The sequence below is a fragment of the Bradysia coprophila genome, chromosome X (genome assembly GCF_014529535.1).
Source record: "Bradysia coprophila strain Holo2 chromosome X, BU_Bcop_v1, whole genome shotgun sequence".
Taxonomy (NCBI): domain Eukaryota; kingdom Metazoa; phylum Arthropoda; class Insecta; order Diptera; family Sciaridae; genus Bradysia; species Bradysia coprophila.
In genome coordinates this window covers 8701897-8729299 of record NC_050737.1, presented here as the reverse complement: position 1 = coordinate 8729299, position 27403 = coordinate 8701897, and the positions used below count along the sequence as shown (strand labels likewise).

The following is a 27403-nucleotide window of genomic DNA, read 5'->3' as shown; positions in this document are numbered from 1 at the left end:
CAATTTGTTACACGATTTGTAGTTCTGTGCCGATTCACCATATAACCAAATGTAACATGCTTCCAAAGTCTTTCGTTTATACCAATCCGATTCACGATCTAAAATTTTTAGTTCTTTCTCGGAAAAATCTGGTTCATGAGTTACATTTTGAAGGCAGTGTCTAGTCAATGGTGTTTTGTCGCCTGGTACAAACTTCGTCTTTATATCATATTCATGCTCTCTCTTTCTCGTGCAAAAGCATCTCTTCGTTTCTCCTATGTAGAACGTCGAACACATTTTACATCTTATACTGTATACGATGCCTTTCCTCCACATCTTCGGGATCTTGGTCTTCATACAGGAGTAGATGTTTGATTAATGTTTTCGGTGCCGCTCTGAGCTGAGGGTTCATCAGTTTAAGTTGCTTTTGGATTTGAAATGACAGATCCGGGATAAACGGTAAAGATCTGTAGATAGGTTGTTCCATTAATGTTGAATTCTCTACTGGCTGACTTCCATTACACATTTCTTTTGCTGTATGGATGGCTTTCTAAATCATTGTCATCGGGTACTGATTCTGTCGTAGAATGTCAGTTATTCGACGATAGTTTGTCGTCAAAATCTTTGCTCCGCAAAATTTTTGAACAAAATTTTAACATCAAAGTAGAATTTAGCTTAAAGTGATAAATCAACCTTGGATATTTTGCATTTGCGAATCGTCTTGGATTATGCCAATGAAAAGCGAAATTGACCGGATCACAATGAAATTGGGCAGGCATTTATCAGAAGCGAAGATGGGATTTTCCGGCCTACGGTCGTTTCAATGATTTCTTTCACATTAAACATTTTCAAATCTGGTAGAGAAGAAATGGGTGCGTTAATATACCACGAAGATATCAAGATGAATTTTAAAGATTATTTGTGGTGCCCTATCAAAACTTTTAACATTGACCGTGTTGGTTAAATTTCAATTTCTTCAGCCAATAAAGTCATTAGATACAAAAAAAAAACAGTTCGTTCCTTAAAAAATCGGGTCACTTAATGCCAACACTCTTTTCGCAAAAGATGTGATGATGTTCTGTTTCATCACCAGTGGATGATTGGAAAGATAACGTAACATCCTGTTCGACGAAATGTCTTTGTGAAACCAGTTAGTGATCACCTTTTTGTCGGTCCGGTGAATAAGCGTCAACTCCAGAAAATTAATTTTGCGATCTGACTCTACTTCGTGTGTAAACTTCAGTGTGTCCGTCTTACTAAATCCATTGAAAATTCTTAGCGTCTCGCTGATATGACAATCCATATTTGTAGAGATGACATCGTCAATGTATTTTTTGAGAAAAATCGGCTTGTATGGGAGCAAAGGTTTGCATGTGTCAAACAACTCAGTCAAATAAATACCTTTGCCAGGCTCAACTTCCTTATCTATGCTCATACAGATTTATGAAGTATGATAACAGTTTATTAAATAATTGGAAAAATGAAAAAAAACAATGTTGCCTTCGATTAGGATTTGAACTCGTTTACTATGATGGTTACCTCAGTTGGTACAAAGGTTTCGTTCAGAAGATTATTTTTTAACTTTGAAAGAGTAAAATCTCCGCAACAACGGTTCGAAAATAAATCTTGCTAAGATTAAGAACCCAATAGCTCAGTGGTAAAGTACAGGACTGGAGATACGGAGGTACCGAGGTGAACGAGTTCAAATCCCGATCAAAGTAAGTACATTGTTTGAAAACATTTAATTTCCACTCAATAAATAAAATTTCCAATTTCAGAATAAATAAAACAAATAAATCTGACTCAATATTCAAATAAATGTTAGAAAAAAATTTTTAATTTCAAAATAAAAAAAAATTAAATCTCTAGGAAGATTTCGATCTAATCCGTCGACAGATTATTTTCGAAAGATTAAATGCAAGTAAACGTTCGAAAAATTAGATTTCAATCCAAAAATAAATTTGGTCCTATATGTAATCCGAAAAAGATTTAAATCTAATCCAGGATTTTTCTCTGTGTACACATATGCCAATTTTTCTGCAACAGAGGCATATTTATGTATATTCGAATTTCGACACCGTTTATGTTATCAGCTCAGTATTTCATACATTGAGAAAATGATTTTAAAGAATGATTTCTTTTCATTAAACATTTATCAAATTACTTCAGGAATAACAATCATCAAAGATTTTAAACATTTTCACTTTCATACCGGACCGATTTCAGGTCATCAGGTCCACTCGAAAATTATCAGGTTTTGTTATCAGGTCATTTCGGGTTGTCAGGTCAGTTTTCAAGTTGACCTGACTCGATAGTAAGCCTTAGTGTGAAAAATATGCTTCATAAATTGATTTAACGGAGTAAATTAAAGTGAATAAATTGTTTGCAGTATTAAACGAATAAATAATTTACTTAAATTTGTATTATACCATACCACATAATGTTTATGTGTCACGTTTACATAATACTATACGTATGGGAGACGAACTCTTATTTTTCGATGTTTACCAAAACCAGCTCTGAAATATGGCAGATAGAAAGTTCGTACAAAGTTATAGAGTTTCACGTTCTAGTCGACATGTGTTTGATGGTTTTCCCCAAGAATCGAACATTTGAGAGCTATGAGCGTTTTAAGTGCGAGCTATGTCCCCTAAAAAGTCGCTTATCTTGGAGCTATGAGCATTTTAAGTGCGTTAAATTTTTGAATTTCGACAAATTTTCGATTTTCGTCAAATTTTCGATTTTCATCAACTTATTGATTTTCGTCAAATTTTCAATTTTCGTTAAATTTTTAAATTTCGTCACACACACGTGACACAAGTCCTGTTATCCACTTACAAAAGAACTGATATCGGTGTAGGTGACGCTTACAGATCCGACAAGCAAAAAGATATGCGTCACAAATGGCAGCTGATGAGGAAAACACGCAAAGTTTGATCAACAACAATTTTACCCGAAAAATTGAAGAAAGAAAATTATAACAAAAAAAAATGCGTCATAAGTGGCAGATGCTGAGAATGGAATTCAAACGGAAGAAAGCCGAATCATCTGCCATTTGTTGACGCATTTTTTAGCCCCGTACGAAGTACTGGGGGCTTATAAGATTAATATGCCGTTTGTAACACGTCGAATTGGAAGCAGACAGTAAGGGCAAAGCTTTTCGTTATGTTCATAGATGACGAATCAGCAATAAAAAAAATGTCCGTCCGTCCGTCCGTCCGTCCGTGACCCCTCTAGCTTGAGTAAATCACAACCTTTTTTCAAAATTCTTTTTTTCCCCGATCGGTATCGACAAAAGTAAGTTCAAGTTCGAAAATGGGCATGGTAGGGTCGGCCCCTCCAGAGCTAGGGCCCTATAGGTGTTTTTCAGTCTTTCGACGATATCTACCGAAATACGCACGCAATAGCTGCTTGTGATATATCAAATGAAAGGTATTGACGAGTAGAACAAAGTTGCTGAACATTGTTTTTGGGTAAGATGCAACGTGGGCTTGTTGGGAGGGCTCAAAGGTCGTTACTCGGCCCTAAGTGTTTTTTGCACATAAATCGAGTAAATCGAGTAAATCTCATCCGATTTTGCTAGTTTTAGTTTTTTATGGAAGATAATTGAATACCGAAAAGAACGTGACGAAAAAAGTTTCAAATTAGGGCCCTTGGACTAAGGCCGCTACTCGGCCCTAAGTGTTTTTTGCACATAAATCGAGTAAATCTCATCCGATTTTGCTAGATTTTGTTTCATTTGAGAGATAATTGAATGCCGAATAGAATGATGGCAAAAAAAGTTTCAAATTTGGGTCCTTGGACTAAGACCGCTACTCGGCCCTAAGTGTTTTTTGCACATAAATCGAGTAAATCTCATCCGATTTTGCTAGTTTTTGTTTCATTTGAGAGATAATCGAATGCCGAATAGAATGATGGCAAAAAAAGTTTCAAATTTGGGCCCTTGCACTAAGGCCGCTACTCGGCCCTAAGTGCTTTTTGCACATAAATCGAGTAAATCTCAACCGATTTTGATAGTTTTTGTTTCATTTAAGAGGCAATTGAATACCCAATGGAAAGTTGGCAAAAAATTTTGGGTTTCTAAAATAATGTCGTAAATTGTTGGTTTTATTTGAAAGGTACTTCGTACGGGCTTTCGTAATTGCGCTATGCGCAATTTTAAAAATGAACAATTTTAGTAAATTTGACAATGCCCAACTTGACTTGCATTTTGGTAACAGACGCATTAGAGGGTTGTAGACGTATTAGGGTTTATTAGGGCTTATTAGGGCTACGGACGTATTATGGTTGCGGACGAAATAGGATTACGGGTTGTACGGGGCTAAGTCGCAGCAAACGCTCCGACTGTTCTGATGCCTTGTTTTTGTTTTAAGAGTGATATCGCCAAATCTTCAGGTGATTGGGAAACTTTGGCAGTTGGGCCCTCAGAAAGAAGGAAAAAATCTACATTTTGGCACCAACTTTTTTTTCAAGACTTCTGTAGGCTTGCAGCCCAAAAGTACTGGGTTCATTTATATGTGCAACGATAGTGGGTGAGGCCAGCTACAACACCCCATACTCAGTTCCGTGGTACATCGAAGCTGCAGAGAAGGCGGACTCTCCGAACATTGACTATATTTCCAGTCATAACTTTTCAAGGCCGACAATCTTACAACATTACAACCATTTAAAATAATTTTTTCTTGAGTTATTGCCTAAAAACTGTTTTCGGTACCCTCTGGCATGTCTTCACTTTTGAGCGCTTTTCACAGAAAACAAATTTTTTTAAGAAAAAGTGAAAGACACGTGTTTCCTAGAATTGAAAGACGAATCCAACGAGCTATCACTCATTAAAATCGGAGACCGCTTGTTTCCAAAGTTAAAAAAATCACCTGAAGATTTGGCGATATCACTCTTAATTTTCTTTCTAAAATTTTTCGGGTAAAATTTTTGTTGATCAAACTTTTGCGTGCTTTCTTCATCAGCTGCCATTTGTGACGCATATCTTTTTACGTGTCGATTTTTAATCCATTTCGTTTTACAAACTTTCGAAACATCACAAATTACTGGTATAAAACCTTCGCCTGAGTCCGAATTATTTGGGAAAGTACTTTTTGTGTTCTCAATTATCGTAAATTTGCGGCAAGATTTTTAATCAACCATAAATTAAATACAAGGACTAGTGTGAATTACAACTTGTAATTTACAAGCGTCCCACTCTTATGAGTTTTCTATTATTCTGTTTCAACGTCTTATTGTTAACGCTAATCAGAAGAAAGTGATGATAAATGTTCTTCTCATACACTTATGCAGAAAGAAGAAAGTGCGCCGATACTTACTACATTCACAAAACCTTTAAACGTGATTAAAATATCACGACTCGTGCGAATTACGGCCCTTGCTTCGCTCTGGCCGCAAACGTCACACTCGTTGAAGTCTTAAAGTTTTCTGTTTGATTGTTTTTTTGTTATTCCATACATTTGAATAACGAATCAGAAATTGGTTTTTCATTAAATTTTATACATTTTTTATGCCATGGCCATGGCTACTTTTGCCCGTGATAGCTGGATATGACTAAACGAAAAAATAAAATTTCATCAAAGTAATCTTTTTCGATTGATTCAATTTCCAACAGTGTAAAATGCTGTTTTACTGGAATAACTTCCAGAAACTTACTCCCACATAGCCCATCTTCGAACTTAACTTACAAGCAAAATATTGGGACAAACATTTTAGGATATTTTCCGGCAGAAGACCCTGACTTACAGTCAAGGGAATAAGTTAGTAATTCAAAAGTAATAAAGGTACAAAGGTTGGTAAAATTCATCAAAATGTATGAAATAGTACATTACTATACCAGTGAAGTAATTTGATATTTCGTATCAAGATGAGTAAAAGTATCCGAGGGCTTCAGCCCGAGGTACTTTTACTCATCGTGATACGAGATATCAAATTATTTCACGTGTAAAGTATAACGTTTTACTATGCTGGTGCATGTAATAAGGCTATTACATGTATATGCAATAACCTTTAAATCACTCGCATAGTAAAACGTCGTACTACACACGGAAAATAAAGTGATATCTCGTATCACGATGAGTAAATGTACCTCGGGCTAAAGCCCTCGGTTACTTTTACTCATCTGGACACGAGATATCACTTTACTTCCCTTGCATAGTAATGTACTATTACTTTACGAGCGAGGGAAAAGGTTTTCACTAGTGAGGGAATAGCCACATTACCTCACAAGTAAAGTAAATACGTTTCTTCATTCAAATTTCCAAATTTTGATTTTTTTTTACGAATAAAATACTTTAGTAGTAGAAGGAAAGGGGAAAAGTCAAAACGTTCGTGTATATATGTTCTCAGTCCTAAAGAATTTTTTAGTTGGTTAGGACTAGCTCCACGTACCTTCACAAAGATAGATCCATGATTATCATATCAAAAGAATGTCGTTTTCTTCTCAAGCAAATGATGATTTATGCTATTTTCTATATTTCTTCGGTCGATGATTAATCAATGGTTAAATATTTGAATGCACCTCTGTATTAACAAGTAAATTTTGTACGGGTAATAGCATGTAAACACAATTCGATTTTGACTGGATGTATGTTATTACTACAAAAGTTTTATATAAACCTAGTTCAACCAAAATACTGAAAGTATTCAAATATAACATCAGCATTGTGTAAGTACAGATTACTCTTCGAAACAAGTCGACTTCTGTTTGTATAATAAAATTCTCTTTGAATATTTCGTTTTTTCCTTGCTGTAGCAACCCTTGACCCATGGGTAAGGGAAGAGCTTTTAGCTTTGTTAGTACGCTTTCTATTCTTTTCACCTAGATCGAACGCGAATCTGGAATGAAGCTCAACCACGCGTTGTGAAATCAAGTTTCTAACCCTCGAAAAAGTGTTCTTGTTGTTGTTCGATATTGCAGTGTCCCTATGTGTTCCCTATGTGTTTATGGCCAAAAGAAAATATATTCTTAGACCACAACACGGGTAGCAAGTAAAAAACGAAATATTCAAAAATAATAAATTTTTGGTTTAAGTTTCTTGGAAAAATGATAGGTGTCCCAGCAATACTCTATTAGTGTAGTCGATAACGCAATTTTCAGTACAAACGTTTACAAGGAGTTTTCTGCTTAGATTTAGATTTCACCCAAAATACGTCCGAAAGTATTCTAACAAAAAAAGACCGACAATCTATAACAAAAATACAAATGTCTCAACTTGCTAGAACACATTTGGAGGTGTTTTGGATGGGATTTAAGCAGAAGACTACTTGTAAACGTTTTGCGTTATCGACTAGACTATATCTTTTTTTTTTTTGAAAAGCACCTTTATTGGTATGAATAGTACAATCTTAACTATTTGTTAATTTATTACTAGGGTTGAGTTGTACTATCTTCCTTTTACTTGTGTAATTAGAAGAAAGTAAGACTTGTGTGGGTTTTACGACCCAATGGTCGAGTCGCTAGGCGGTGTACTCTATCTAGCAAACAAACTACAATACTTAAGGTGGTAACGACGTTTGTGAATTTCTACTACTTTTTCAAACTTTGTTTTATAAGTTCTATTAGGAAGCTGAGTTGCTCAAACTTCTTTTGCTCCCTAATTCGATTTTTTTTAGAGAGTTTGTTTGCTGTAATTTGTTTGTTTAACTGTAACTGATGTTTAACGTGTAAACGCCACAATGTGCCTAAAATTTGAATTTCAAGTGAACGACTCGATGAAAATATGAACCGAAAAATAAATTTCGACACTTCCTTGCGTGTAAATAACGCTGCGTTAGAAAAGATTTTGCACCTCGAATTTTTAATAATAGTTTTTCGACTTCTATAATTTTAATGATTTTTTTCGGACTGTTTATGAAGAAACCACATCCGGTAATCTCTATGAGTTGATAAAAAATTATGACTTTGGGTGGACAGCCTTTCACCTATCTAACAGATCTAGTTCAATCATAGTATATAAATCACTGAAGGTAATATATATTTGCGAGAACACATGGAACACGGGACCCAAGTTTCGGGTGAGTTGGAGTGTAGATGCTTTGTAGCACCTGCGATTGCAATAGAATTTTGCATAGCTGAAACACGTTTCCAGCCATCATTCGACGATATTTGTGGTGAATATGATCAAACAACCCACTCCAAGTTCCAAGAACAGGCAAAGTAATTCATTTTTTTAACTGTCATTTCAACCTGAATCAATATGAGAATTTTGGACTACTGTGTCGTGGAAGAATCTCCAAGGTGATTCGAAATGTCAAAAATCATCCATATAGAACTTAACCTGAAAATATGTGATGTGGAAATGAACAGGCACTTCGTCCACGTTTGGAAATAAAAATAAATGTTTCCATGGTTTTCTTGTAAAATAATGAGCTTAAACACATTATAAGCAATTAAATATTATGCACGTATGACAAAGCGGTCGAGGCTTGCCGAGACGGCTTGTCATACGTGCATATTCTTTTTTATCGCATAAGCGAAAACGAGACAACAAGATATGCGAATGACACTTTGACAATTTACAGAAGTATAATGTTTGTTTATATATCCTAGGTGAATAATTTGTTCGGGGAATCACACCGCGTATGCGATAAAAACAATTATAATTTTATTCAATTAAAAATGCAATTTTTTTCACAGAGTTGAGGTTAGGGCTCTCTATGGATGACGGTGTAGCTGTCAGTGTACGGGCTTACAGTTACTCGGACTTGATCTATAAAAATCGTTAGCACCGAACGAAATATGACGTTGCGCGTAAATTCACCCGACAACTGGGTTCCGTATTTTTTGCGATCCGCTGAAGGTCTGCCATACCTTCAGTCTTTATATACTTTATATACTTGGAGTTCAATTACCCAAATTTTAATCTGTTATGCAATTGATGAATATTTAAATTTCAGATATTACCTTCCATATAAATGGCTTCCCATCAAATAAGAAGAACGCAGATATGCATATTCACATTTACAGCATTTTATTTCATGTCAGCTGCATGTAAAAGTTTAGGCTCAAAACGTATGAAGGCGACTGAAATAGACCACAAGATAAACGGTAAGTATTTTCTTGCACGGCTACAAATTCCTATTGTAATATATCACTCCAAAAGCTGAGAGCATTGGCTATAGAAAAAAAATTAGGGATATTTACGTTTGTTTAGCATATCAAAACAACGTCTACAAACAGCTGAAAAGTACTTTCTGTAAAACGGCTCGGTGAATTTTTATTTTATATGTACACTCTACACTCAACCCATGCTAACATTTCTTGAGAAAAAAAAGTTGATGCTATCCTGCCTTTTTATTTATATTTGGTTCAGCCCCACCGTGGGCCAGATACAACAAAACCAACAAAAAATCTGTTCTTGCATTGAAACGTTTATAAAGGAATCTAGTCGGCTAATGAAATCGGCTCACACTTATTCATAACATTAATCCCGAAAGCATCACTGGCAACACTACTGTTTTGGTAACATGTTGACAAACTACTTCGACTGTTTTGTTTTTGTGAAGTGCTAGATTCATATTTTGCGTAATATTTGTCGATTTTGGTGGCATTACAACTAGGGGGCATTACAACTAGTGGGCGGGTCTGCGTCGACTTGTTTACAATATTTTGACAAACAATTCCGTTTTTCGTACAACCTTTGGGACAAACATTATAGGGTATTTCCGGCATAAGACCCTGACTTACAGTCAAGGGAATAAATTTTGCTGTGAAGTGAGTAAATACATGATAATAAAAGCAAAAGTGTTGAGTGTTTTTGAAAATAAGTGAAAAATGCAAAAATTAAAATTGTTTGGCCATAGATGTTCGTCGAAGTTGAAAAAAAATGGAAATTGGCTATAGACAAAATGGCCGTCACTTTTATTTTTGTGTTTTTAATTTTATTTTTTCGAAAATTTATTGATGAATTTCCTTAGATTGGTGTGTACTTAATTCAAGTCACATAGTGGTATCAAAACTAAAATAACATCGCGAGTCATTTGTTTCGATTTCAGTGCTATAAATAACTGAAGAATATTTCATATGATACATTTTTGCTGACAAGTAATGAAAATCTCCTGGTATGTAATGAATTTTCCTTCACTTGTTATGTAATAAAAAAGTTCACACATGTAACGACCGCTTTCCGTGGGTGGGAAATGTACATGTAGCAACAATCAACAGTATTCCGGGTGGATAGGCAATAATAGTACATTACTATACCAGTGAAGTATAGCCCGAGGTACTTTTACTCATCGTGATACGAGATATCAAATTATTTCACGTGTGTAAAGCATGGCGTTTTACTTTACGAGCGAGGGAAAGGGTCTTCACCAGTGAGGGAAAGGCCACATTACCTCACTAGTAAAGTAAAATTGTTTTGTTCACAACATAAACAGTTGCTATGATTAAAACCACAATAGAAAAATGTCGGTCTCATTGTAAAAATTTGGACACTATTTGTGTAATTTGTTTGTTACAGTGATCTCAAATAGTTTTTGTAATTGGGTAAGCATTCACATTAATTACTTATCGATTTAATTACTAACGAGAATAATAGTAGATTATACAACTGTGGAATATAACGAACATTATGCTTCAGTACAGAATATACGAACGAGCGACAGCGAGTGATGTGTATTCTGTACGTAAGCATAATGTGAGTGTAATCCATAGTTGCATATACTTCTTTATTGTATTGGTGAAACCCACACACATACTGTGGTGTGTGCAATCATCAAAATCAACGACCACAAATTTGGTTCCTTGCGAATGCTCAGTTTAATCAGAAAATTGTGATGATTACAAAAAAAGTTGCCTACCATATGCTGAAGACATTCGCAGAACGAATATCTCCAAGCACAGACCACTGTTTCAATCCTGGAAGACTTAGTGCAATGCAAATGCTAACGGAGTACAAAAATTGTCAACATTCGTCACGTCCCACCAGGCAGTGATAAATGTGCATACTATTTTAAGCGGTATATACATTCATGCCAACGGAAAGATCTAGAGAATTATTAAAAATATGTTGTCACACATAAAATTGTAACATAATAAAAAAAACGAACATCAGAGAAAAAATAAAGTTACATGAAGTAACATTTTCCATTTCACTTTCTCTCTGGTGTTCGTTTTTTTTATTATGTTACAATTTAATGTGTGTACATTTACCACTGCCTGGTGTGACGAATGTTGACAATTTTTGTACTCCGTTAGCATTTGCATTGCACTAAGTCTTCCAGGATCGAAACAGTAGTCTGTGCTTGGAGATATTCGTTCTGCGAATGTCTTCAGCATATGGTAGGCAACTTTTTTGTAATCATCGCAAAAAGCTTGCAGAAGTTTGTGTATGCAATCATCACATGGAATCAAATTTGTGGTTGTTGTGAAGATTTTGTAAAAATTACATACAATTCCTAATAATAAAGTGACTCGAAGAGTTGAAGAGCGGTTTTTTTAAGGTAATGCAGCACGTTTGCTCATTATGACTGAATGGAGAAGTTAGTAGCGTAGTTTGGATGTACGAAAGAATTCCCTGGTTCAAATCTCGTGTGTGTTAGGTTGAGTTTTTATATTTGAAAATTCGATCATTTTCATTATTACCCTAGAGGTCATAATAAAATTATTAACTTACGTGCTTAACTACTAGGAATAATGTTGGGTATAAACAGCATTTAATGTCGATATATTCACGCCAATGCAATAAACCATCATAAGTTTTTAGATCATGAAAGAATGGTCCGGGAAATGAATTTGAACAACAGAAGTGATAACAACATTGCTAATCTATCAAGGTCGATGTTGTCGGTGTTTTATTAAATTTTACGACCATATTGAACATAGTCGAAATGAATGACTACCGGAATGTAGTTTATGTTTAGGTGAACATTCGTCCATCAGTTAGAGCCCTTCACACTTTTTCGTCCCAGAAAAATGACGTTGTATGTGATCCTAGTAAATATCGCGTGATATCGCAGCAAATGTCCAATAAACAAAACATTTTACATTCTACATGCGTCGAAAACCGTACTTTTCATGTTTCAAGCCCTACTTTCGATGCTCTCAGCATGTAAAATCCATTGTTATATTTTTGTATAATTTGATTTTTCGGTCAGCTTCCCCATGAAAACTGTTCTGAAATGTGCAGCACAAATGTGAGCTGTCATTTCTGTCGTACTTTGCATAAAAACTTTTTCAAAAAATAGAACAAAAGAATTCCGAGAATTTCTTTTTTTTCGAAAAAGTTTTTTATGCAAAGAACGGCAGATCACAGCACAAGCACGTTGAATATAAAGGCCAATTACATACTGACATTTTTAAGACATGCACTTAAATTTTTGTTGTAGGACTTTGTCTCCTGGATGGAAATGAGAGATATATAAAATAAAGAATAAGATCATGATTCAAAGTTATGAAATAACGAGCCTCTAAATTACAACTTTATACGACAGATGCTTCTCGATCTGAAGGCTTTTCCGAACACCGGTGCAATTATTTAAACTACTTTACGGAAAGATTTGTTTTAAAGAAAAACACCTTTTAAATTACACCAAATTTCAATTTTGTCAAACTCACACGAAATAGCGAGATTTCGATTTTCACTTATAATTACAAACAAATTGACGTAGAACATAGGAATTATAATTAATTTTACCATATAAAATATATGTCAATATAGTCAACTAATAATTTCCGATTTATATATATGTCAATTTTGAACTTATAAGTGAAAATCTCAATCTCCCTAATACATAGACTCTCTCTAATATTTTTTCTTCTCTATTTTTCAGCATGCGATTATGAATGGACTGCTGTACATGGATATGGATACGAAGATAAGGTTAAAGTAAAAACTATTACTTGTCCTAGGGATGGAATTATTACTGAAATCTCTGTAACGTACGGAGATCATGAGGAGGGTCAGCGTCTTCATTCAATATCTTTTAAGTGCAACTCTTCTTTTGGTGTGACTGATGTTGGACCTTTTGGAGACGTCACTGGAGAACGAAAAACATTGAAATGCGAAAATTCAAACGATCATATAAAGTACATACAGGGTGCAGCCGGCCAGTATATCAGTGATTTAGAAGTTCGTTGTGTGAATAAAAACACTGACCAAATTCAATATCGTAATGAACCTAGCTACAATCACAGCAACGATACTGTGCGTTTAGACGACCAACAGACACATATTTTTAATCGAAAAAAAACTACTGCTATAAAGACGTTTAAAGACGCATGTTATGCTACAAAGGGACGAAGACCCGTCGAAATAAGAATTTGGGCGGACAAATTTGTTAATGCTATTCAAGTAAAATATGTAAATGTGCCGGTTTCTGAGGACTGTTCGATATCGCATATCGAATATTTGGACAGTGAAAAACATATGACACCAGATGCTTTAAATGTTATAGGATTTACTTCCGGATTTACGTGCTCTACGTTACAGCAAGAAATTAGTTTAGATGCAGCTGACATTCGATCTACTAATATTGAAAAGGGATTTGAAGATAATTATGCCGAAAAAGTAGCGATCGGCCCAATTTTGAGTATACAACGTGGTAAGACTGAGCCCGAACTAATAACCTGGGATTTAGAATGGTCTCAAATATATACTAAAAAGTATATAGGACATGGTACTGGTGGAGGCTTCTCAATGGAGCCGCTTGATCAATACGCTATTGGTACAACAATCAGTTATCAAGGTCCTGGAGCTGCGTTTGTTATTGGATACGAAATACGTTACGGTGTTGACGACAAAAGTGTTCCAGTTTTATTTCATTACACATGTGAGAGAGGAGGTTCTTTACCTTATACCAAACGCCTCTTACCTTTGCATAAGTATAATTTGCGAAGTATGTTCTTCCTTGACTTTCACTATGCCTTTAATAATGTAGAAGATTGCCTGCAATCAGCATATGCTCAGGAATGTGTAGCCGATATTAAAATTACAGATTTCGTTGCTAATCCTGGTAAACTGGAGAGGGAGTTTTTGAAATGCTTTGATAAAAGTGCGGTTAAGATTCCATTTGGTATGTCTAGCGAAACTTAAGATGCATCACCGCGATATTATGATAACCGACAATTTCAACCGAGTTCATGCGACAGTGGTTCACATGTGATGGTCTGCAGCTCCATAATTTTTGGCAGTGTTAATCAGTACTGGTTGAACAGCTTAGTGCCAGCTAATCAATTAGTTTTGGTGTATATTCTAGAAGTTATTACGCAGTAGTTACATGAGAATAAACTTTAGTTAAGCTCTACTTTACTTCAAAACAAACATTTGGAAGCAATTATTTAAGGTATTTTAATGTGTAGGCAAGGATACGTTGTATTTACATTGTCTGCAATGAGAATGTAAATGAAATTTATTCCATATTTGCCAATAATCTGCGTCATAACACTACAATTTCCCATATGAAAACGTACATCATTAATTCAGCTGAAATATCCCGTGAAATTTGAGTTCATTACAATACAAATTGTAAACAATTACTTCATTACACACAATGAAAGAAAAACATCCCTTCACTGATCCAGTAGCCATGCAACGCAATGACATACTCCGTAGAATGGATGACGATGATTACAAGGTTCTGAAAGAACAGGTTAATTCAATTTCGAGTTGATCACGAAGGCGGTGATCAAAATTTACCTGTAGCGCCAACTAGGTTTGGAAAATTTTATATGACGATTTCAACTTAACAAAAAAAAAATTGTTTTCAAGTTGACTTTTCAAACAATATACATATCTGAATTGTCAAGATTTGTGCTTCACCCGCCTTCGTAAGCGTCTTAACCTGTTCTTTCAGAACCTTGGATGATTAGTGATATTTTCGTGTAAAATGTGAGTGATTGAGCTGTTTTTATGTAAGTATATTATTGGCAAATATGGAATAAAATACCTTACAATGTTTTCGTGTAATGTAACGTATGCCATTCCATAAGGTCGCTTACAAATTTGCGCCCTTATGTAATGGCATACGTTCAGCCCGTCGCCTTCGACTATTCAATCTGTGGCCAAAATATTTCGAGAGTAGGCGAAGTAACTGATCTCGGCGTTCTCATGGACCGTCAGCTGAATTTCAAGGCTCATGTCGACAACAAAGTTGCCAAGGCCTATTCGATGTTGGATCCTACATCGAGTATGCTGCCGTAGTTTGGAGCCCCTCATCTAAGACGCTTAGCGATTACATAGAATCGATCCAGAAAAAGTTCGTTTTGTTCGCACTCAGGCGATCGATCCTACGGAATAGCGATTTCCAGCTACCACCTTATGACGAAAGAAGGAAGATCTTGGGACTCGATCGTCTCTCCCATAGACGGAAGCAGAGCCGTATCTTCTTTTTATACGACCTGCTGAATCATAGAATTGATGCTCCGGTTTTGTCCGACATGTCTGAATCGTATCGCCACACGCCGTCGTACACCTACAGCCTTCGCAGGATTGACGTTTTTCGGATTCCTCTTCACAGAACCGACTACGGCTTTAATGAACCTGTTTCCTCTATCTGCAGAGAATTCGAAAAAGTTATTCAAGTGGTCGAAAGCAGTGACTCTCGTACGATTTTTCGTAACAGGATTAAGTCCTTGGCAACCGAATGGAGTGCTGATGATGCATAATCGTCACCCGTGAGCGCATTTCTCGTGCTTTCAATTTATGCTTTTTTTTTGTATCTTTGTCAGCATAGTTTATGAAATTGTATTTTATGAACCGATTGATGAATAAATGTTTAATAATAATAATAATTACAAGGGAATAATGTAATGTACTATTACATGTCAGGTTTTTCGATGATTTACGTGCTATGTACGATCATTTACATAAGCTGGTCGGATATTCACACAAACCACAGTACAAATTAGAATTTACACCGGCAGAACTATTTTTTGGGTACAAATTCCATCGATACAATTAGGATAACACTAAAATCACCACAATTTATAATTTGAAACAACAAAATCAAAATTTTCCATTGAAACTGAGAGTGACAACTAACAAATAGTCTAAAAATATCATCGAAATGGCGTGCACATTCGATGCCTATAAATGCAAATGAAATTTTAGTGCAAAGTGTTTAGGAGTGAAAAGGTTCCGAAATGCTATTTTTGTGCAAAATTGTTTCATAGTTTTCATCTTGTAAATACAATGTAAATACAACTCGCAGGATGCCTAAGCACAGCCTATGTGAATAAGTAATACATGTGTGCGAAATTAGGTGGTTCGCCTTCGGCTCACACGCCGCATACATCGCACACATGTATTACTCATTTACATAGGCTCTGCTGTAATCGACTATTACATGCTGAAGCAAGATTTCACTATTATCTCGTTCTGTCATAATTTACTATAGAACAAGGTCACAAATGAAGCATATAAAGTGAATTTATATATTTCTCGCTTAAAAAACGCACTTTATCTGATCTCAAACCTCGATATAAAGAAGGCTTTGCGTATAAACATCACTGTTACTAACAGTCTGTTAGCAATATACATAAGCCAATACATAAGCTTTATAGTCGACTATATAAGGTTTATAGTTGAACTGTAATAGTTATTTACACAATCAAGATGCAAAGTACTTTATGAGGCTCTAGACGTGTAATTATGACACACGGCCTGCGGCCTAGTGTACTAATAAAGTACTTTGCATCGAGTTGCATACAACGTTTTATGCCACAGAGGCATAAAGGTACAGTACATAGATGACACGTTTACACTCAGAATGTGTTTTTTGTTATTGGTCAAATAAAGTGCGTATAAGTGCTCAATATATGAAATTTTTTATGCTATAAGAACTGTATGGGTATTTTATGTTCTCAAAATGACATTTCTCGAACATAAAATACCCTTTACAGTTCTTGTAGTATAAATAACTATTACGTGGTATTGGTACGTCTATGGTTGTTTATAGCAATGAAAGCATACTCTGTATGTATGGTCTAATGTCAAAATTTGTATGGAGCGGAGGAAATAGTGATTTCATTTCATATAAACAAATTCACCTTTCAATGAAAATCATTGAAAGGTGTTTTGTACATGAAATCGCTATTTCCTCCGATTTGTATGGGTTAAGTTTTCTTTTAAATTTTGAACACTGGCTGGTTTTTAATAGTTAGTCACTGTACAATCATAAAGTACTTTATGTGATATCGACGCCAATATACACAATCTTAGGTGTTATTTTCTGTCGGTATAATGAACAAAAAAAAAACTGCGTTGAAATTTTCGGTTATGAACAATACCTCTAACTATACTAAAAAAAAAAAAAATAATTATTAATTGATGTACACCGAACTAAAAATTAATGAATAAATAATTTTCATAGACCAAAATCACAGAAACAATTTTTCAATAACGTATGTATATATTCTTCTTCATAAAGCTGATTCCTGCTAAACAAACAAATTAGTGTTCTACACACGCGGAATTCTGAAAACCGACATTGTTTCTGTTTTTGTGTTTTACGCGAGTTCTTGATTTCTCCCGTTAAAAATACATGCAAAAATCACAAAACACTGAAAAAACACAAAACTGAAAATGTGTCGGTTTTCAGAATTCCGCGAGTGTATCTTCCTTATGGTGAAAACAGACTAAGTATTGGTCGTTCGTTTTTGAACGTAAAGTTTCCCTTTTTCTAATTTGTTTTTTATGCAGTCACAAAACTGTGTAAAATACACACTTTTTAATAGTAGATTACTGTCCTGCTGTGACATTTTTAGTTGAGGAGTGTAAGAAAGTTGTCCCAGCAAGACAATATGACACTTTGTTGTCTTGCGAGAGATCGTCCATTTTCATAGGAACTAACTAACTAACGTAGGCAAGTTGAGTTCTCAGAAAATACGAAATTTTGCTTACTTACATACAAAAATCAAGATTTTGAACATTAATATCTCGGCAAAATCCATTCCTATTTTGACATGTCATAGCTCGTTGAACTTGCATGGATTGCTAGATTCGAAATATCTAAATTTGGCGTCATTGGAGCCAAAGGATGAGGAAGTCAAAAAGTTGGTGTAAATAAGTTCCTTAGTCCCTAAACAAATTTTTGGAAAATTTTGTAGTAGAGGACTTGCGTCACGCCAGCTTACTAACGTGCGGGCTTGATTATAACAGTTTGTTTTGCAAAGAACACGAACATTACAAACGAATGTCTGGTGGTCATGAAATGCTATCAACAGAGAATTGATATACTCTGGAACGAGCCGGCGCGTCTGAATTCTCCAGCTATCATTGTTATCAGCAGTAACGGAAATAACTTCTTACTACTCACAATTTCTAACGTGTGTTCCCTCAGAAACTCTTCGGTTCTTTGTGTTTGCAATTTTAGAGGATGTTTGCGAAACTATGTAAACTATGGAAAACATTTTGCCGAGGGGTAACCGACAAGCCGAAATGGTGGAAAATCAATTCCTTTTAATTGCTTTCAATTCCTTTTATTACTTAAATTACCAGATTAACACCTATACTTACCGGATTCGCCATTCAATTAGTCAGGAAACGCACAATATTTTTATAATTTAATTATACAGTGAATGACATCTCAAATGTCTCACTGTCAAATTTTTCTGAGAATTTTATTGTGTCATTGCAAATTCACAATGACATTCTCTGAAAAAAATGACAGTGAGACATTTGAGATGTCGTTCACTGTATTCTTCATATAAAATAGAACAATTCTGCGTTTAAAGAATTTATTTTACGATAATAGACCGTGTGAAGTATAAATAATTTATTTTTAATTGATTTAGATTATTATTCTGTAGAACAAAAGTGTAAACAGAATATCTGAAAAATGTATGCTTGATTTTATATCTCACTTTAAAAGATGTAATTTGAATGAAATTAAAGGGATATGCGAACCATTCTAATTCATTCTAATTGGATTCTTACTAAGATTCTAATAAGTGGGATGGCATCGGGATGGCAACAATATTTTTCAATAATTTCTATTAAAAAAATTAAATATTTTTTTCAATGGTTTTCATAGTAAATCTTCTTTTTATTGAAATATGAAACTTTTTTCTCAAAATCGCACACGGTCTATTAAAATATTTTTAAAATCATTTTACGTGTTACGGCATGTTTCATTTTCATTTACATTGCCTAATCACGTAAAGCATTGTACTAACGAGGTTCCAAGTTGTTATTTGACAAGTAAGGAATACAGCCCTCCCCTTCGGGTCGGGCTGTAACACCCCACTTATCAAATACACAACTTGGAACCTCGGAAGTAATATACTATTAATGAGTTTGCATTACTTACTATTAAATATTCAAAAAGGCTGTCAACAAGAGACTGTCTGTTTTTTTTAGAACAGTTTAGAACTTTCATTTACTAACACATAAAACAATAACAAAGTCACATCGGAGCCATGTCATAACACAGCCGATTGTAGTTGTTGCTACGTTACATTTGATGTGAGTATTGTATATTTTCCTTTCAATTAAAAAAATTTTAAATTGCGTTTTTTCCATATGTTGTTGAAGTATCATCCGAAAATAGATTTATTTATCAAAATAAATTATAAAAGATTGCTGTTTCCTGACTAATTCCTATAATTCCAATTAATTTCTACAATTCCACGAATTTTCGAAATAATTCCACTATATGTTCCGATATTATTCAATTACATTGCGACAAATTTGTTTTGTAGGAAATAGTTGGTGACTCACTATAAATATAGTGTCAAATAGAGACTAAAGTCAAAGTTAAAGGAGCGTTTTGTAATGAACAGATTATTTTGAAACGCTTTCGGTGAAACTAAAATTTGGAACAGCTATGTTGCAGCTTCCCTGATACTCCGGTAAATAATTGTAATTGATGGAAATACGAGAAATTGATGGAGTTATAAGAAATTGACCGGAATTGACTGGGTATACGTTTGATGGAATTAAATGGGATTGACTGGAAATACGTGAAATTGATGGAATTATTAGGAATTAGTCGGGAAACAGACAAAATTTTTATAATTTATTTACATTCTTTACACAAAATAGAACAATTCTCCGTTTACAGATTTTTTTTAACGATAATTCACAAATATTTAAAAAGCATTTTAATAATTTCGTGCGACTTTCTTCTCAATATTTTTCAATATTCAAAAAGACTGTTTTTAGAACAGTTTAGAACTTTCATTTACTAACACACACAAACAATAACAAAGGCACATCGGAGCCGTGTTATAACATTGCCGATTGTTGTATAAATTTGATGTGAGTTTTGTGGATTTTCATTTCAACTTTAAAAATATAAAATTGTGTTTTTTTTTTCATAATGTCGGAGCATTATAATTTGATCGATTCTACACATTTAATTCATTTTTAAATAATTGTAGTTTGCGAAGAAATCATTTCGAAAACATTACAGTATAAAAGCTTAGACACGTGCATTTGAACGGATTACCCACAGGTATACCGCCAGTAAACTGCTCTAATGCGCATGTGTAAGCTTTTATACTGTAATGTTTTCGAAATGATTTCTTCGCAAACTACAATTATTTAAAAATGAATAGAATCGATCAAATTATAATGCTTCAACTTTGTGTTGTAGAAGAATTATTTTCTTAAAATAAGCCTTTTTGTCCAAATAAATTACAAAAAGTCGCTGTTTCCCGACTAATTGACTGGGAATATGTAAAATTGATGGAATTATAAGTAATTGACTGGAAAGACATTAATACATTCTAAGCGAATTGATAGTAAATTAGACTAAGTATGATGATCGGAAAAAGTACCAGGAATTTCCGATCATCATACTTATCCTTATTTACTTTCAATTCCTTACAATTTAACGTATTTCCAGCAAATTCCGGTCAATTTCTCGTATTTCCATCAATTACACTTCATGCAGTAAGTGTGCCTAAAATTTGAATTTTAAGTGAACGATTCGATGAAAAAGTAAACGGAAAAATACATTTAAACGCTTCATTGTATGAAAATGACGCTACGTTAGAAAGACCACCGTACTTTCCATTTTGAATTTCGACTGTGTGAATTACTTACCGAATACTCCGGAAATTCCTTTAAGGGTGTGTAGTCAATTACCCGAGTCTGTTACCCCGCATTATAAGAGATTTAGATTGCGGTCACCACTGCTCTGCTCCTAGCATGAACACTATACTACTTCGACCAATGGAAATCTCAACACACTGTGACTTCATAAGACTCCGAATATTTTTCATATAGTATAGCAAAACTGTGCGGTGAACGTTTACCGAAAACGTATAAAAACGTATACATTGTAAGGTACCAGTAAATATTGTACGTCGTTGCACCCGTGTTTTGTGTAATACACACAAGTACATAACGCTTGCAATATTTACCGGTACCTTATTTCCTTTGACTGAAAGTCAATGGTCTTACGGAAGATAAGCACTCTAAAATGTTTGTCACATGTCACACAATGTCACACTACTATGATTGAAAATACATGAAAGTATGACCAAAAACCTTAAATACAGAAAATGTTTGTCACACTTTGTTCATTCCTTGATAGCACGATAACTTGAGTAATCCTCAACGGATTTCTAAAAACGTTTTTATTCGACGGGGAATTAAATACTTTAGGTTAAGTTCCAAGATGGACTTAAACGGATGGAAATCTGTGATATTCAAAAAAAATTGTCTTGTCACTTGATAGCACGATATCTCGAGTAATTCTTAACGGATTTCCAAAAAAATAACCAGATAATCTGTCTATGACATTAGGAGTAATTTTCGACAGCTTTCCAAAAACTTTTTTATTCGATAAATACTGAAATTATTCGGGTTAAGTTCGTTAATGGAAAATACGGTAGTAACAATCTGTGTCGTATTCCGAAAAGACCTTTATCAGTCAAAAACACTCAAAAGAGTAAAAGTGACGCAAGTCCCTGTGCATACTTCCAAAACAACTGATGACGCATTCTGCGCTTGTACGCAAAAACTGTAACAGCAAAAATTTGACCAAAGAAATTCTAGAAACAAAATTTTACCAAAAAAATGTTGCGTCACAAAGTGGCAGATGATTCGGACGTATTAGGACGTAAAATTTCTTTAAAGTACTTTCCTCAGTTGTTTTGGAAGTATGCACAGGTAATTGGCCTTGGATTTCGACAAAAAAAATCGCGAATATATGCCATGAACAATTTTTAATGGGCGGAAACGGATTTGTTCTGCAGCTTTTCCAGCTGCTTTATTTGTTCCAAACTTCCGTTGTCCGGCGATCATGAGCAGGTTTCAGCTCATGAGGAATTTACAAAATTTTCGAAAATTCCTCATGAGCTAAAAGCTTTCCATCATCCGACTATCACCGGCGGCTGACGAAAATGAAGCAATGGAATGGTTATTGAAAATTATTTATAGTGTCTTCAGCCAGAAGCCTCAAAGTTCAACTTTTCTAAAGCAGGACCATCAAAAAAACGCTTTAAATAACCAAATACGAACAGCCTTGGGTTAGTCGATGTGCGTGTATTATTCAAAAATATCAAGTTAGATGTATATATGCATTTCTTGTAGCTCACATTTACCCCAAGAATGTAATGTACAGACGCAAGCGAAGCGAGCGCGATTTTTTTTAATCGACGTTGATTTGTGCATGACTTATGTTGAACGTGAAATTGTCGAGAAAATTTAATTTCTAAGTGCTCTATTTTCCCAGCGACCTGGGCCGGGCCCACTTTGCCCATGGGTTATCCGGCTCTGCTCCGACTGTTCTGATGCCTTGTTTCATTTCGTTTAAAGTACTGAAATTGACCAAAATATATGGAAATGGGGCTTCTTGGAAGATTTCTTGCGTGGCCAAATTTTAAGCTGCAAGAACGTGTGATAGCTCGTTGAACTCGTACGGACGCCTAGTTTTTTTAATGGTAATTTGGAGTTATTTGTATTTGAATTGTAGAACTTCAATATTTGCTGTATATATGGTTCTGCAGTCTACGACAAAAAAAAAATTTTGAAATTTTTTCTAGTAATAGGATTTGCGTCACGGGCGCTATGCTAACGCGCGCCCATGATGTGTGACGCTGTCTATGCTAGAAAAAAAATCGACCAGTGTGAACTTTGCGGCCAGAGCGAAGCGAGGGCCGTGTTCACGTTCACACGAAAATGTTGAAATAAGTTCCTTTGTCTGAAAGTTGGTTTCAATTTATGACAAAATAAGACAAAGAGCTGCTTTGAGCAAGATCAATCTATGATATTTTTGTTACAAATACTAAAATCATTTGAGAAAATATCATTCAGTCAGTCAAGGGACCTGATCCACCCAAAACGTGGAGCCTAGTGTATTATTATAAGCTATATGTCATTTTCGCGGGCTAGGGAAAAATCTCAGAGTGTATTATCATTTCCTGAACGATAATATCGTCGTTGTGACGATATTATTGTTTTCAACGACGATAATATTGTATCAAACGACGACAATAATATCGTTTTCCGGACGATAATATCGTTTTCTGTAACAATATTATCGTCCGAGCAACGATATTATCGTCCAATCGACGATAATATCGTTGAAAGGATATTATTGTTTCGGCGACGATAATATCGTTTCATATTATCCATATAAATTCGAGATACGAGAGAAAACAAATTAACACCTTAGTTACCAACACCGTTCCGGCGTCCGGCTCGCATTGCGGTCCTCCGCTTCGCTCCGGGACAATAGGCGTGTTAAAACGCTTTTCATGTGCAATGAATTACACAAACTAATTATTAGACGATGCGAGAAAAAAAATATTCACACCTAAGTTTTAGTACGTTCTATCGACTAGACTAATCGGCAATAATATCGTCAGTGCAACGATATTATCACTCGTGAAACGATATTATCGCCGATTGAAACGATATTATTGTTTTTGCAACAATATTATCGTTTCTGCACTGCAGAATCTGCAGTGATAATATCACAAGTGAAACGATATTATCGTCCAAGAAACGATATTATCATTTCTGATATGATATTATCACCCGTGAAACTATATTATCGTCCGAGCGACGATAATATCGTATCAGACGACAATAATTCACGCCGTAAGTGTGCCTAAAATTTGAAATTTAAGTGAACGATTCGATGAAAAAATGAACTGAAAAATACATTTCAACGCTTTATTGTATATGAAAATGACGCTACGTTAGAAAGACCTCCGCACTTTCCATTTTGAATTTCGACCGCACCTACGGCGTGAATATCGTTTTCCGGACAATATTATCATTTCTGCAGTGATAATATCACCAGTGAAACGATATTATCGCCCAAGAAACGATATTATCATTTCTGATATGATATTATCACCCGTCAAACAATATTATCGTCCGAGCGACGATAATATCGTATCAGACGACAATAATATCGTTTTCCGGACAATAATATCGTTTCATGCAACAATATTATTGTTTGGCTGGGGGAATGGTGTTAGGGCCTCCAGTTGTTGTGTTGCTTACACAATCGACCGCAAATGAAAACACTTATTTGTTGATACTGCCGTGCATTCGACCGGTTTGACCGATCATCTTCAGGCTGTTTATTTAGGAAAAAAATTTTCCAAGCACCAGCAGCACAGAAACGAGTGACGAATTCCACGAATTTCTCATTCGCCGAACAATATTATCATTTATGCAGTGATAATATCACACGTGAAATGATATTGTCGTTGAATGAAACGTTATTATTGTTTTTGCGACGATAATACTGTTTCATGCAACAATATTATTGTTTATCCCGTAAAACGATATTGAGACGATATTATTGTTTTCCGGACGATTATATCGTTTTCTGATATTATCGCCGCTGCAACGATAATACACTCGGAGATTTTTCCCGTCAACCATTTTCGCAACCTCTAAAATGTCGTCTAACTGTCCTTTCGATAAGTACTGAAGGATGGATGGAGTTTGCAACAGTGGTTACTCATTTTCGCGTATTTTCGAGTATTAAAGATTTTCATTTAATGCTTGTTCGAGTTATTTGATAATTTAAATATGTACTTTTTGACTTTTTAAAATGTGTAGGGGAGTAGTTTAGAAAATTGACATAGGTCAACCCTAATTTAATGTACAATGTAATGTAGCGTTAATCAATCAGTATTAAAGTTGTTGTCATATCATTACACATGCGGTCTTTATTTTCAGTATCTATCTATCTTTTCTTCTCTATATTTCAGCATGCGATTATGAATGGACTGCTATACATGGATACGAAGATAAGGTTAAAGTACAAGCCATTACTTGTCCTAGGGATGGAATTATTACTGAAATCTCTGTAACGTACGGAGATCATGAGGAGGGTCAGCGTCTTCATTCAATATCTTTTAAGTGCAACTCTTCTTTTGGTGTGACTGATGTTGGACCTTTTGGAGACGTCACTGGAGAACGAAAAACATTGAAATGCGAAAATTCAAACGATCATATAAAGTACATACAGGGTGCAGCCGGCCAGTATATCAGTGATTTAGAAGTTCGTTGTGTGAATAAAAACGATTCCACTGACCAAATTCAATATCGTAATGAACCTAGCTACAATCACAGCGACGATACTGTGCGTTTAGACGACCAACAGACACATATTTTTAATCGAAAAAAAACTACTGCTATAAAGACGTTTAAAGACGCATGTTATGCTACAAAGGGACGAAGACCCGTCGAAATAAGAATTTGGGCGGACAAATTTGTTAATGCTATTCAAGTAAAATATGTAAATGTGCCGGTTTCTGAGGACTGTACGATATCGCATATCGAATATTTGGACAGTGAAAAACATATGACACCAGATGCTTTAAATGTTATAGGATTTACTTCCGGATTTACGTGCTCTACGTTACAGCAAGAAATTGCTTTGGATATAGCTGACACTCGATCTACTAATATCGAAGTTGAATTTGAAGACAATGAAATTAAAGCCATATGGAGAATGGGTCCAATGATGAGTCTGAAGCTGGGATATCTTGGTCCTCCACTATACACAGGAGCATTAGAATATAATGGACTATTTTCAGTGAATGAAGAAGGTAATGGTACTAGAAATAGCAATTCGAGTGAGCCTCTTGACCAATACTCTATTGGAACAACGATCAGCTATCACGGTCCTGGAGCTGCGATATTAGTTGGATATGAAATACGTTACGATGTTGACGACAAAAGCGTTCCAATTTCACTTCATTATACGTGTGAAGGAGGAGGTTCGTTACCTTATACCATAAGTTCTATGTCTTTGCATAAATATAAGCTGGAAAGTGCGTTCTTCCTCGATTTTCACTACACCTTCAATAATGTAGAAGATTGTTTGAAATCATCATATGCACAGGAATGTGTAGCCGATATTAAAATTAAAGATTTCATCGCCAATCCTAATGAACTTGAGAAGGAATTCTTCAGATGCTTTGATGAAAGTTCCGTTAAGATTCCATTTGGTATGTCTAGCCAAACTTAAATCGCAACAGGGAGAGAATTATATGAACCGACAATTTCGATCGAATTCATGCTACCATCACCAAATATATGTTTTATTATTCTTTTCTTTACAATCTCGACAACTTTTTGAGACCACTTAACAACGCCAATAATAACATAAACCTACGTGTTGGTGAAGTCAATAAAAAGAGTTAGTCGGGAAAGTGGATTTTTTTATTTATGATTTCACGGTCACGGTTCACGGGTTGAACAAAACTTAAATAGAGACGCGACACCGAGGGGTGACTCACTTCTAGATTAAATGGATTAAATGGATTTAATGGATTAAATGGAATAAAAATTGGATTAAATGGATTAAATATGACAAAAGTTCATTTTACCAAATACTGTAAAAGTCTTAAAAATTGTTGATTTTGATCGAACCACGTACTACAACTCATACTACAAAGTTAAAAAGCGAAAAAATCCACTTTTAGGAGTTTTTGGTGTAAAGTGGATTAAATGGATTAAATGGATTAAATAAATTTAATACCATTTTTAACAAAAAAAATGTTCCTATACCTCACGAGTACTTAAACGAGCTGGGAATCGTGAAAACTTATTTTTGCAATTACTTTATAAATTTTTCAGGTGGGTAGCCTAATTATTTCGGTAAAACTAAAATTTTTTTTTTGGATTAAATGGATTTAATGGATTAAATGGAAGTGCGACACCACCTCTGATTTTTTTATAATATTCTTATTGAGGGACTCGAGTACTATAAGGAACCACATTCAGATCGCAAAATTTTCCAGCCGTTTCGGAGAACCGGCACTCATGGCCGTGCGGGACCGACGAGTCAATTTGAATACAGATTGTTATCGCAACGGATAGAGGGACTTATTCTAAGCTAATTCGTGTTGAAATGGCTTCCCTCGACAACTTGACCACGTAGCTACAGCCAGCTAAAGTCGAAAATTCGACATTTTTAAATGGTTATATGTCCAAGATGAAGAGAGAAATTTGACTGAATTGTACAATATTTGAAAAATTTTATTTTCACCATCCACGGC

General features: G+C 35.0%; 1 protein-coding gene and 2 long non-coding RNA genes across 4 annotated transcripts in view; 1 reads left to right on the top strand and 2 right to left on the bottom strand.

Moving 5' to 3' along the window:
* Positions 1-2271: 2271 nt before the first annotated feature.
* On the bottom strand, positions 2272-12527 carry LOC119085639. Its single transcript, XR_005089330.1, has 4 exons — positions 12400-12527; positions 9460-9467; positions 2546-2548; positions 2272-2282 (listed from the first exon to the last, which is right to left on the bottom strand). It is a non-coding gene; the product is annotated as an uncharacterized LOC119085639 (long non-coding RNA).
* LOC119085635 lies at positions 6619-26545 on the top strand. Of its 2 annotated transcripts, none has more exons than XM_037196078.1 (3): positions 6619-6646; positions 8878-9028; positions 25106-26545. In XM_037196078.1, the coding sequence occupies exons 2-3, from the start codon at positions 8896-8898 to the stop codon at positions 26368-26370; spliced, it is 1398 nt and encodes a 465-aa protein (XP_037051973.1). In that variant the 5' UTR covers positions 6619-6646; positions 8878-8895; the 3' UTR covers positions 26371-26545. The 2 variants fall into 2 exon arrangements, with proteins under 2 accessions (XP_037051973.1, XP_037051974.1); XM_037196079.1 differs by lacking the exon at positions 25106-26545 and adding an exon at positions 12754-14594.
* LOC119085641 overlaps positions 24336-27403 on the bottom strand; it is an 18690-nt gene continuing 15622 nt past the window's right edge. The window contains exon 3 of the long non-coding RNA XR_005089332.1: positions 24336-24462. This is a non-coding gene — a long non-coding RNA (uncharacterized LOC119085641). The remainder of the gene's footprint in view (positions 24463-27403) is intronic.